Source organism: Brienomyrus brachyistius, unplaced genomic scaffold (assembly GCF_023856365.1).
Source record: "Brienomyrus brachyistius isolate T26 unplaced genomic scaffold, BBRACH_0.4 scaffold82, whole genome shotgun sequence".
NCBI lineage: Eukaryota > Metazoa > Chordata > Actinopteri > Osteoglossiformes > Mormyridae > Brienomyrus > Brienomyrus brachyistius.
In genome coordinates this window covers 179,691-193,173 of record NW_026042357.1, presented here as the reverse complement: position 1 = coordinate 193,173, position 13,483 = coordinate 179,691, and the positions used below count along the sequence as shown (strand labels likewise).

Genomic DNA, 13,483 nt, shown 5'->3' with positions numbered 1-13,483 from the left:
ACCCTGTGAGCAATATCCCTCCCTCTTCTCTTCTGTGCCACAGGCCTTCTTAATCTTAGGTCATCTGCTGTTTTCCTGTCTTCCTGCTTTTTTGAACGCAGGAGACAAAAACAGGGCTTCACTGCCCTCTGCTGGCCAATATAGTTAAGGGTCTTTTCTCAGAATCTCCTCTGTTGAGCAGGTCATGTGCCTTTATTCTGTTCATTCAGCTTACTACCAGGTAGTCACTTTTTTTTTTAAGTAAGTTATCCTGCAGGGTCTGAGTTCAATAAGGGATAGCGCCTTCGTTTTTTTATAATCTTTCCAAGTTCTGTCCTAACACTCCTGAAAAACACTGTGTGAATTGTAGATGGTGTCTCTTTTCTCTCTGCACATGCAGTGCACACTAACCTGGATCAGAGATTCTTATGTACTGCATACCTGCAGTCTTTTTTGAAAACAGTGAGTTGTGTATGTATTTAATGCCTGTTATACTATGGCTTGAACGTTAATACATTTGTTAAACAGGTGTCATAAGCACTTAAATCTTGAAACTCTGGGCTCAGGTCACCTAGTTGGCAGGGTCTTTGTCTGCACCGCTGATCCTTCTCATGCTTTCGTATAATTTCGGGGTATGAATATTTTAAAGGCTGGTTTGTCTCTTTCTGCTGTTTCATAATACATATCAGATAATTCTGGAAGTAAATACAAAACTGCAGACTGCTGTAGCCATCCCCTGGATGTGAAAATGTTGTTGTTGTTTTTTTTTAGCAACAGTAGTTTGTGTTTTACAGGCATTTGTACCTTTTTTGTTCTGTAAAATGCCTTTTGAACTAGGTAGCCACATCTATTGTCTGTGTGGGATGTGTATAGGCAATGGCAGCCTGTCTTCTGAGCCAGTGCTGTGTGTGTGTGTGTGTGTGTGTGTTTTTCTGTATGATAGTCATTCTTTTGTCATGTACGGCCTGGTGACTCAGTGAATAGCACTGTTGTCTCATACCTCCATGTTTAGGGGTTTGAATCCCGCCTCTGCTATCTGTGGTTGGAGGTTGCACAGAGAGGCTGTCCAGTGCCCTGTACTGCTTGGGGTAGATTCCAGGCCCCCGGTGACCCTTTAGGGGGTAAGTGAGTGCTTAGTGAATCGATGGATTTTATGGCAATAAAATGAATTAATATCTCGACATGCAAGCTTTGCAGCCAGCCTTGATAAACCTGCTTGTTTTGCTGTCATTGTGAATTAAATGGAAATGTTGGACTATACCATTAATTCTCCCCCCCTGTCTGCAGTGAGGTGGAGAGGCGGCCGCCATCACCTGACGACGTCATCGTGTTATCTGATAATGAGCCCTCCAGCCCACGTGTCAACGGCCTCAACCACTGCTCCAGGGAGATGGACACGGAGCTGCTGATGGTAAGCGCCACACACCCCCCCCCCCCACCCCAATCCCCTTCAATCCAGTACCGGCCACTTTGGTTCTGTCACATCCCAATCGACCTGGCCCAGGCCTGCCCCTCCCCTCCTCCCCCCCCCCCTCAGCACACGGGGCCGCCTCTCTCTGACTTCCCTGTGCCCTGTGTGCAGAAGAGCTGTCCCAGCGAGCGCGAGCGCATCATCAAACAGCTGAAGGAGGAGCTGCGGCTAGAGGAGGCCAAGCTGGTTCTGCTGAAGAAGCTGCGACAGAGCCAGATCCAGAAGGAGGGTCCGGCGCAGAAGGTAGGGCCTGGCCTGCCTGTCTGCCTGCCTGCCAGCCGACAAGCCTGTCCCATGGGGGTCTCTCAGACCCCGGCATCCCCTCAGGCCCGGTTTCTCTCTCTCTCTCTCTCTCTCAGGCCGCTGGATCGTCCGGTTCTGTGGCCACCCCACCTCCTCTGGTCAGGGGCAGCATCACAGCCAGTAAAGGAGCCATACAGGTTAGTGCGGCTCACATACTCTAAACATGGAGGATCGGGTCCTAAGTCAGGTGGCCTGTCTTCAGTTTAATGGAGCTTCACCAGGGGCTCAACACAAACTACTCGGCCTTCATCTGTGTGTGTGTGTGTGTGTGTTCAGTAGCTCACACAGCTGTTTATAATGAGAAACCAATCTCATTAACATAATTAATGAATAGATACCATTATAGATGCCATGAGATTATGTTGGAGCAAATTTCAGGCTCTGATGGTTATATGACCTCCTGGCCCTAGTTTTCTGCTCTATCCTCACTGCTGCCATCTTTTGGAAGCTGAATGCGAAGCACGGCTTTGTATTAACCCTCTGGAGTCCGACGATGTCGGCGATGCTGCGTATCTTATAATGTTTCTGCAAGTGTTCTGAACTGCATTTTGCAATGTCTATACTTTGATGTCAAATTACAGACTTAAAATCTGACATATTTACAAAGTACAGTAAGATTTAGATGAGTTTAATGCCAAAACAAATATATAAGAAATAATTTATTTGCCACGAATTAAGCTTATGATATCGAATGAAATGTGTGACCTTGTTCCCTACCCCAAGACCCCAGAAGGTTAAAGGGCCCTTTAATTGTGTGTGACCTCAGGCCTACTGCTCATGGTGATTATAGCCATGTCATTGGTTTATTAGCTGTGTGTGTGTGTGTGTGTGTGTGTGTGTGTGTGTGTGTGTGTGTGTGTCAGTGCTCATAAGCCTGGTCTGAATGGGACTCATAGCCATTTTAAACAGTAGCGGTTGCTGTCCTTGGATGCGTAGCTGCGTCGGTTGGGCCAGGAGGCCGTGTGTGAGCTCTGTGTGGCCGGCCTGCCGCCTCGTTAAGCTCGCTGTCTGGAGGGTCCCTCCTTAACGCCCCCTGTGCTCCGGATAGGTAACATCAGGGCGCAACTCGGGTGCGGTGATCCCGCCGCCGCTGGTGCGAGGGGGCCAGCAGATATCAGCCAAGCTGGGCTCACATAACGCCCAGATTGTCATGCCGCCCTTGGTCAGGGGCGCCCAGGTGAGGCCCTCCCCTTCCTCTTTCTCCTCCTCCTCTTTCTTAGTTTAATTTCAGTTTAAAGTCAGCCAAACACAAAATGCCAGAGGTTAGCTCCCTCCTTAACCCATGTCTCTCCCCCCCCCCCCCCCAAGCAGGTCCAAGGCCTACGGCAGCAGCAGCACTCAAGTTCAGGAGGGCCACCTCCGCTCCTGCTAGCCCCCCGTGCCAGCGTGCCCAGCATGCAGGTGCAGGGCCAGAGGATCATCCAGCAGGGCCTCATCCGCGTGGCCAACGTGCCCAACACCAGCGTCCTGGTCAATATCCCTCAGGTCACCAGCCAATTTCATTGTGTAATAATGCCCGTGTCCACATGGGGATGCTGCATTGGACCTGACCCCTGCAGGACATAAGCCGACTCCCAAATTAGTGTTTCTCAAACTAGTCTTCGGGGATCCCCAGAGTCTCCATATTTTTGCTCCCTCCCAGCTGGGAGCAAAAATGTGAATTGTCTGCAAGGCACAATTAAAGGACCGGCTTAAGAAACACTGTTTTAAACTTTTTGTAGTAAGTGTGCTTTTCACTCTTCAAAGGTATCAAAAGCCGAGTTGTTGTGCATAGTATGACTATTCCCTCCATATATTCTAGAAGTCAAAATGTATGAATCTTCTGTGTATTTGATGATTGTCTCCTGGTTACAGCTATTGGTATCCATGTAAACAGAGGGTAAATATCAGGGTAGATAAAATCTAATTACTTTCTTTCCGAAGCACAAAGCCGGCTATTATATCTGGCCTTGGAGTGGATACACATCCGCTGTCTTATTACGTCCGGCATTGTGAAGTGAGATTCAGCACAAGGGTGTCTGGGCCAGAAGTATCCTGGAAAAATAATTGAAAACATGGCATGCTGTTTTTATGCTGTTTAGAAAACTAACCTTTTAGATTTGTGTGTAACACAGGTGGGGATATTTACCGAAAGTGTACCGTGTAAATGTCACACTATTTTTGCAGTGTGTGAAATGCTGAGGAGCTGTGTGTAAAGCCAAATGTTTGCCTAAGCTTCCTTCCCGTCTAGTAAATTGGGCATTATGAACGAGAGAGGATTTAAAATGACAGGCATCAGAGGGAAAGTTTTTGACAACTGATAAAGAAGCTGACTTATGGAGGCTCTGGGGACATGGGCTGGTTCTGGCTTGGCAGGACTGGCCGAGTTATTGTGTCGTGGCGTGATTGGCTCTGACTGGAGCTGTCTGACCAACGGTCAGCCCAGACAAACTTTGCAAAGTAAACGAGAGTAAATTTACTGTTGTGACGCGTAGTGAGCTGCCAATGAAACATGGGGTCAGTGTCCCAGAACATTCTCTCTGGTCACAGGCCCCCCCGACCAACCTGAAAGGCTCCTCAGTGACGTCACAGTCCGCCCTGGCCAATTGCGTGACAGCAGTCGGCGTGAATGACTCTCCTGCCAGTCGGCAGGCAGCTGCCAAGCTGGCCCTGCGCAAACAGCTGGAGAAGACCCTGCTGGAGATCCCGCCGCCCAAGCCAACCACGCCCGACCTCAACTTCCTGCCGTCGGCCGCTAACAACGAGTTCATCTACCTGGTGGGCCTGGAAGAGGTGGTACAAAACCTTCTGGACACGGTTGCCAAGGGTGCGTAGGCAGGCGCCCCCTAGTGGGAGTGCAGTGATGAGTGTCTCTGTGCTGCTGTAGATATGCCAGGTTGATGGCTCATGATCTGTGTTCTATCAAACAGGGAAGCTGCAGGCCTCTCAGGTTTCATCCACGGCTCCTGCCCCCAAAGAGCCCTTCACCTGTGCCCAGTGCAAGACCGACTTCACATCTTGCTGGAGGCAAGACAAGAGCGGCACGGTCATGTGCGAGCAGTGCACGACGTCCAACCAGAAGAAGGTGCTGAAGGCGGAGCACACCAACCGGCTGAAAGCGGCCTTTGTCAAGGCGCTTCAGCAGGAGCAGGAGATCGAGCAGCGCATCATGCAGCAGAGCCTGTCTGCCTCCCCCGCCACCAAAACCCCCCCGGTGCTGCCCGCTATCAAGGTGGAGCAGCAGACCCTGGGGTCCCAGCAGCTGAAGCAGGCCCGGCCCTCCCCCCTGCAGCCGCAGCCCAGCCGGGGGGCCATCATCAACCGCCACCATTCCACTGTCAAACAGGTGACTCATCACCCCGTTCTCATCCACCTCCTTCCTGCTTCATCATATAGGCCTGTGTTTAGAAGGTCCCTCGTACGTCTTTCAGTGCATCAGCACTGGTGATTTTTGAGTCCATCATGTGCTCTCGTAATGTGAAAAGGCCGGGAGGTCTGCACACTTTGCTGTCTTTATGTGCGCAGTAACCCTAAGGCCTGTTTTTAATTTTCTGTGTGGTCACTCCATACCGCTCCATAAGTTTTTAGCTCTTGATTTCCAAAAACGTGCTAATGATTTACAGAACTGACAGATGAACCCCAGCCAACAACCTGCTTGTGTTCGGAGTGTTTTCTCAGTATTTCTGCAAATTTATTGGCCTGTGTGTCCGAATGAATTAAACGAATAGAAATGATGCAGGTTTAGCAGTTACTTAAGGCTCTTCCACTGGTCGTCAAATGAAGAGCATCGTGTGTAGGCAGTGCAGAATGACACGGATATTCCGCGTGTGGGTGCTCAGTTTGTGTGTTTATTCTTGCGTTTGGAGTCTTACGGTTAACAAATCGGGTGGGGTTGGTATATGGTGGATAGATGCAGCCGCATGCGACCGACACTGAGCGAATGAAGGTAAACATGGCAGCCCTGCGGTATCTCACACGCGCCCTCATCCCTCGGCAGAGCCCTGGCCAGCCATCCCGGAGCGCCCAGGCCATGGGAGGGCGAGCGGCGAGCCACTCCATCTCGCAGGCCGCACAGCTCCATAGCGGCAGCATCACCGCTGCCGCGCTGGTCAGCAGGCCAGGTAAGCATGCTGTGCACGCAGGGGGAAAGGTCAACAGCAGCCGTAACGCCGCCGTCGAAGCCTGGAGGAAGCGGAGCGCCGCAACCCAAGGTAGATTCCATCCTCCACCCGGCAGACGCCCAGTAACGTGTGCTGTGTGGCCAAAAGTATGACGAGGCCCCGATTAATTAGAGCACTTGCATAATTAAGCCACACCCACTGCTGCCACAGGTGTATAATTCAGCGCCCAGTCACATAGTCTCCTGCAACAGTCATTAGCACAGAGTGGGTGGTTGTACCGAAGAGGTTAGTGACTTTCCACATGTCGAAAAGATTGTGTCTTGCGATGGTCAATTCACCACATTCCTGCCCTGTTAGAGCTGCCCCGGTCAACCACAAGGGAAGCGCTTGTGAAAGTCAAAAGGTCTGGGAGCAAGATCAGTTGTGCAGTGGCGGGTCACACAAATTCACCGAAAAGGGACCTTATCACCCAACATCTATACCCAGCCTGATTGGCAGCAGATGTCCCAGCATGCAATGGGAAGCCTTCCCAGAAGAGTACAGGCTATTATAGCAAATGTGGGTCGACCAGCTTCATATTAATATCCTTGGTTTCAGAATGTGATATTGGACAAGCTGGTGTCCTCATAGTTTTGGCCATATAGTGTATTGGTGCAATTTTTATGTTTTTTTTAAGGTGTCATAGTCAGTGAAATTGATAAATTTCATAGTTTTGATTTTTTTTTTTTTTATTGCCATAGAATTATGATGTAAATCCAGGATGCAAACTAAGATGCAGTTGTGTGTGTGTGATATGTAAACATTGCAACATGCAAACAAAACCTGTACTTTCACTGTTTTTTTTTTTGTATTGTGTTTATTCGTTCAGCCTCCTTTATCTGGGGCCACTTTAAGCCACTTTGAGGGCTCTCTGCTTCTCTCTGCTTCTCTCATCTCCAAACCCCTGCCTCTTTACTTTGCTGTGCCCTGGATGTATTCGTCTTCGGGGAATGGCTCGACCGACTCGAGTTCATGACAACACACAGTTGTCAGCCTCCTGTTTCAAAGACCACTCGGGTTTATAGCCTGGGCTATAGTCCTCCATTTTTGAGTGCTCCATCTGGGACTTCAGCTTTCCAACCAAGGCTGGTGTTCTGTTCTTGCACACACGACCACTCGCTGTATTTGGGTTGACGTTCTACTTGCCCTATTTCTGTGTGGTTTCTCAGCTGATCACATGTCATTGGTTTCCTGTGCAATTTGCGGGAGAAGGTCACAGAGGCACTGACATTGTTGTTCTTCTGCAGGAGTGACTATGGCCTACGTCAACCCCAGTCTCTCACAAGTGCACAAGAGCTCTTCCGCTGTGGATCGTCATCGCGAGTATCTCCTGGACATGATCCCCTCTCGCTCGATCTCCCAGACAGCGAACACGTGGAAATAATGCAAATGCTCCTTATTATTAATGAAAATAATAATAGCTGTCATCATTACCAACATAACAATCTACAAACCCCGGTTACAAGCCTGGGACAGCGAACTATCGACCAATAAATCGGCTCCTTCCTCTGTACCTTGCCCGCCATGACACCAGTCTCAAAGTGGAATGTTGCAAAGTATGAGACAGTGATACTTGATCCTGGACTCTTGGGATGTTTTATTCAAAGAAAAATTGATTAGAGGAAATGGACCTCTTGAAATTCCCCTTTGTTGGCCGTCACCATCTGCAGGCATATTCCTGCGACTTCGCCGCTTCCGCCGCCATCCTTTTGGGAGCTTAATCAGCCAACCGAGCGGCACACAGAGGGAGTGACTGACCTTGGGTCACACATCGCTCGCCCCAGACGGACAGACCAGGATCCTCTTGGACTATTGAGCGGCCTCCGGTGGCAGGAATGTGAATAGGACGCTGGGTTTTAGTGGACTCAACAGAATGCTAGACTGCTTCAGCTTTGGAAAAACAAATGTATAGTAAATGGAGGGAAAAAAAGTCTATCGACAAATGTGCTGCCTCATATTAAATTGACATCACACAGAGCTGGGGAGGATTCTTGTTTTTGTTTTTTTAAGATTATTATACATGACTGAGTTACAGTCCCCCCCCCCCTCCCCATCTGTGAAATTAGTAGGTTTTGTTCGTTCCTGTTTCGGAACGCTGCATCACTGAAGGGTTTTATTGCAGAATTTCCACCAGTTGAGGTGGCTATTTCACGTTGGCTTCGTCTCCCAGTGAATTTTTATTTTTGTATCTAGGTTAGGAGTAACCCTCAGGCAACAGGCAGGTAATATCAGAAACATAATCCATACTAGATACTTCCTGCTGTTTTTCAGCCGTGTGACTGGATGCTCAAGCTGAAAGAGGGCGGGGCAAGAACTTTTTTTTTTAACCCCTCCCATATCAGGTGATTTGAGGGTTTGTATGTTGAACATGACGACTGAATTTCTGGTCATAGTTAAATTTTTTATTTTTTTTCCCAGTGGCTCCTCTGCTCCCGTTATACTTGAACAAAAGACTAATGGACACTATTTGGAATGTAGCTCTGTGGACCATGGCAGGGCGTCTCAAACTGATGACATTCTGCACATGACAGCCCTGGGTCTGTGCGTCATCCACAAGCGATTTCTTAGCCAGCGCTGACCGTTGGTGTTTAATATATTGCCGTGGGTGGGTGGAGGAGGCTCCTGGAAATTGGGGGCGTGGCTTCGTGGGCGTGTCGTGCGGCCCCTGACACTCTCCCCTGAGGTTCATCTCCGACCGCGGTTGTTCGCGCAGACTCTTGCATTCACTTGCTTTCATCTTAAGCATAAACGAAAATAAAACAAAGCTTAGATTTTTGAAGCTGCACTTTTCGTTTGCGTGCAGCTTTGTTTTTGATTTGGATTTGTGTTCCTGCTTTAAATTAAAAAAAAAAAAAAAGAGAGAAAAAATAGAAAAAGAGAAAAAAAATGTCCAGCTTTTAAAACAATTTGAGTCTGTCTGGCACTCAGTTGTTGTGGGATGGTGTGTTAAGGGGTTTCTTTGGTCAGTTGGTTGCTGTTATGTTTTACTTCAATTCCATTCTTTCTTTTGTACATTGTTTAAGCTGTGTGGAAATTTGCCCTCCCCTCCCCTGCGGGGCGTTGCCTGCCACCATCTCACACCATTCCATTTCCTTGGGGTGCCAGCACTGCACACTGCATTGCACCCGCCTCCCTAAGGATTGTTAAGTAATGTTTCAGTTTGTCTCCCCCCCCACTCTATCGAAGTAATAAACTAATTTTAACCCCTTTGTTTTCTGTCAATGTTGGTCAATAATTTCATTGCTTTTCTTGATGATTTTTGCCATTGTATTAAGCCATGACAAAACAACTCTGACGAGCAGACCCAAGCTTGATGCTCGTCCGATTGGTTAACTTGTCACATGGCAGCCTGGGGCAGAAGTGAAATGCTTCATTGATAAAAGACCTAGTTCTAGACTAGGGGGCCCCAGTTTCGGTCCGGGACATGCTGCTACTTTCAGATTTCCAGTAAAGATCTCTGTGTAAATTCATCTTATTAGAAATGGTTACATTTTTGAAAGATAATAGACATAAATCTGGTTGCGATATATTTTTGCTGGGGAGCAAAAATCAAATCCACGATATATAAAAAGTTTTACTCTAGAGTGACACGACATGCATATTTTCTTCTGCATCAGCAGGTTAAACGGCAAAAGCCTATCCCGCACCTCATCCTTCTCTCTCAAATTAAAGGGGCGGTTCACACCAAAAACTGAAAAATATGTCGGTTTTAGTGCTATCTATTCATCTAGGTTGTTCTGCTGGGAGTTACCTCGTTTTAGAGATATCGGCTGTAGAAACGTCGGGGTTCTCGCGAATAAAATAGGGGTGCATGGCAATCCTTCTGTGGTGATTAAAGCGCAAGGAAAATACATTTGAAAAATTCAGCAGCAATGTTCTTACCAGAAATTATGGCCCGGTTATTGAAAATAATCCGCTGTCTTTGTAGTGAGCAGTTTAATGTACGAACTATTTTCTTATACCGAACTCCACACACCGATCATATCACTGCGGAGAAGATACCGTGCTCGTATTCTGTGCGTAGTGATATGATTGGTACATGGAGTTCGCTAGAATAAAGTAATTTATACATTAAACTGTTCACTTAAGGGTGTGGATTATTTTCAGTGACTGAGTCATGATTTCTTGCAAGAGACATTGCAGATTTTTTCAAATGTGTTATTCTGGCGCTCTTACCACAAAAAATTGCTCATTATGCTGGAGAGAAGCTCGACATTTCTACCGCCGATATTTCCTATAGTAGGCAACTCCTAACAGAACAGCCTAGTTGTATAGATTGCAAAAAAAACCCCTACAACATATATTTAATCTGTTTAGGGGGTGACCTGCCCCTTTAATATTCTTGGAAAAGTCGAAATCTGAGTTTTTAACCAGGTTGTGGAAGCTGCAGAGTATATTGTCACACGGACCTTACAGTGGAGACAGTCGAAGCTCATTTGGCGTCCTGGACAAGCTTCACTATCCAAAGTCGTCGGCCCGGCGAGGGGGTGACGACGGTTAAAGTTCTCCATCGGGGGAGGGAGGACAACCCATCAGAAGATACCACCCTGGAAAAATGCTCGTACTGTCCTTGCCAGGATCCGCCACTGGGTGGCGGTAGATCCTTGCTCTGAGACATGCTGTATATTTGGTTAACGCCGGAGTTTGCTGAAGCAAGACACTGGAGGTCGCTTCCATTGCAATGTAATTCCATGAATTTTTGACCTCCATTGATCCATAGACGATCTTGGCATGTTTGGCTTTCCCCCAAATCCTCAGCTGCCTGGCCAGAAAGGTGTTGGCGAAGCCGCACGGTTTTGATCCCGAACTGTGTACTTGTGTGAATGGGCAGCTTTTATTTCCGAGGATCTTCCCTCGGAACCCCCAGTGTTGTATCTGATCAGTAGCCCGTTTTTCCTAAATCTTTGTCTGATTGCGTTTTCTTCACAGTTGTGAATATATAGCTGATATGTTGGACTTGATGTAAAGATCAATATTTTAGACGAGTTTCCCTCCCCAGACTACAGCCCAAAAGAACTGCAATTAGTTGCGTTAATACCTATACTTGGAACTTAATTTGACCTGCATATATGATAAGGATGTTGTTAGAGCAGGATTTCAAAAGAAACATCAACTGATGAAGTGCTTCACATTGCGATGTAGACGTATTTTTAAGATTCATTGCATAAACTGTATTTCAGAAGGCAATTAAGCTGTTCTGTTGATTGTGGCACTGACGTCAAATAATACTCAATTGTATGTTGTTGCACTGCTCGATTTTAAAATCGTCGGCGTGTTGCTAAGCAACACCATGTATATTTTGCGTGTTTTCTTTCACTGTCCACCAGTTTTCTTACATTCTGTGCCATTAATTTAAATGAGCAATTAGTCTATTTTTAACTTAAAATTTACCCTTAGTATAGCCAACCTAACCTGAACATTATTCCACGCTTTGAACTCAAAATACCAGTTATGATGCGCCCTGACACTATATGAAAAAGATTCATGTTTCATCCACAACATGCTTTTAAAATACATGTTTTAAATTTAGTATGAATATATTTTGTGTGCATATTATACGATACAGGAGGAAAAATGTGCTGTGGACAAAATCTGTAGAAAGCTATTTCTGAACCTTGTGTGTGTTCCTTGTCTATAGCTGAGCCTAAAAATGAGCCTACGACTTGACAGTTATTTGCAGTACTATGCAAAAGTCTTAGGCAACCAAAAGTTAATTGTTTAAATGCTGGTGTGAAGCTAATCTTGTCTGTCAAAGTTTGTCAGCCATTTCAAAACCTCTCCTAAAGTCACCGTAATATTTGCGGCAGTCATTCAGTACGCCCATATATTTACATTTACCTCGTACAGCATTTGGCAGACACCCTTAGCCAGAGCGACTTACAAAAGTGCTTAGATTTAATTTTTAACTCGATCATTAGCATACAGTGTTTGGCTAATCAATACCTCATTGAGTTGTTTGTTTAAATTAATTGATTGAACTGGTGGTGAAATTTCAATGTATACGTGGAATGGCTGCGTTGCCTGAGGAGAAGTTTGGGAACTGAAGCGGTGTTGTTCTAGCCATCCGAGAAGATATCAGTAATCCACATTTAGTGGGCCGTGTATTCTGATGAATTTCGCATTGTAATTAGGAGAATTTTTACTGCCATTACTGAGACCACCAGTTATTACCTGATACTTGATGGAATATCCATTCATCCATCTTTGAACTGCTCATGCTATTCAAGGTTAAGGGTTATGGGAATATGTTAACCAAAATAACTATAACAATTACAGAATTAGAATAATACTGAATAATAGCTTTAGATGCTTCCTTATTAGGAAACATAATTTCAACATTTTTTTGTCACCACACCGAATGACTTTTAATAATTTTGTTTTAAAAGATGGCAAAAAAGAAGGAAGTGTGTTAATTCTTAGAGTATAAAAATGTCCTCGAGAATCTCCATCGCTCTTTGGTTTCATGCCGTTTTAAGCCGATGTACCGTAATCATCGTTTCTTTGCGATAAAATGTTTTTTCCCCTCTGGTAAAAATAAGCTTCTGTAAAGATGTCAGTGGATCAACAACTTATGCATTTATAAATTAGGCGACATTGCCATTACATCGAGTGACCACAAGGTGGCAGGCAGCGATGGGGACATTTCCATTACGAGATGGGAGAGTGCGCACACACACCTTTCATTTATATTTCAGTACACGGTATAAAAATGAAATTACTTTAAAATATTTGTTTTATTTCTTTGGGGGGGGGGGGAGTATTTTGTTCAGGTCATCCCTATAGTGAAGGTCTTTTTTTTGGACCACTCCGTTCCGCTGACTTACTTACTCCCAAATTTCTATAGTGTGTATGATTGCCCTCTGTTTAACAGGCTTTCCATGTATCCCGACTGGCAACCCAAGTTTCGGCTTGAGAGGGATTACTGTTGATAAATGGATGGAAGAGGAGAATAGAATTCTGGGATACCTGATCTTTAGCTGTACATTTGAGTAATACAGGCGGTATTATTGCATGGAATGACATTCTACTTTCATTGCATCACAGCATTAATAAATATGAGGAATCCCCCCATATATAATACCATAAGCACCTGTTGGTTTTATGTAGGGTTTGTATTTTTTATTGAGCCAGTGTGCAGGAAATGTAGCACTTAGAAAATCTACCTTTCAACATTTGCCTGGGTACCTCAATTTGACAAAGTATCTGAATTTTTGATTTACATGGGTTTATGTTTTGGTGTTATTTATCAAATATTGTAAGTAGTTTAGCTTTAGGATGAGAAGTATTACTATTATAATTCTTATATATTATACATTAATATAAATAATAATAATAATAATAATAATATTTACTATGAATGGCTTATCGGGGCCAGCAAGCCACTCTCTAGTTTCTTCAGCTTTTCTCTCTTCTGCTTCTGCAGCCTGCTATGGACCAAACTGTGCATGGTGCTCTTGGCCAATCAGCTTGCTCGTACCAGACCCTCCTGATTTTTAATTGGCCAGCTTTGCTGACTGTGAAAGCTCATACACACACACACTGAGGTACTTCTACTCGAGAGCCAGCCAGCACAGACGGGCAGAGAGGGAGG

The 13,483-nt window shown here is 45.7% G+C and overlaps 1 protein-coding gene across 3 annotated transcripts in view; it reads left to right on the top strand.

Moving 5' to 3' along the window:
• The window catches only part of LOC125726985 (transcriptional repressor p66-alpha-like), a 30,503-nt gene extending 21,389 nt beyond the window's left edge, over positions 1–9,114 (top strand). For 2 of the 3 annotated variants that reach the window (XM_049003539.1, XM_049003542.1), the window contains 9 exons: positions 1,267–1,390; positions 1,562–1,693; positions 1,810–1,890; positions 2,802–2,930; positions 3,062–3,238; positions 4,283–4,559; positions 4,663–5,078; positions 5,730–5,943; positions 7,140–9,114. In XM_049003539.1, the coding sequence (XP_048859496.1) occupies positions 1,267–1,390; positions 1,562–1,693; positions 1,810–1,890; positions 2,802–2,930; positions 3,062–3,238; positions 4,283–4,559; positions 4,663–5,078; positions 5,730–5,943; positions 7,140–7,276 (1,687 nt within the window). In that variant the 3' untranslated portion in view covers positions 7,277–9,114. The remainder of the gene's footprint in view (positions 1–1,266; positions 1,391–1,561; positions 1,694–1,809; positions 1,891–2,801; positions 2,931–3,061; positions 3,239–4,282; positions 4,560–4,662; positions 5,079–5,729; positions 5,944–7,139) is intronic. The other variant, XM_049003540.1, reaches the window with a different exon arrangement.
• The last annotated feature ends 4,369 nt before the right edge of the window (positions 9,115–13,483 follow it).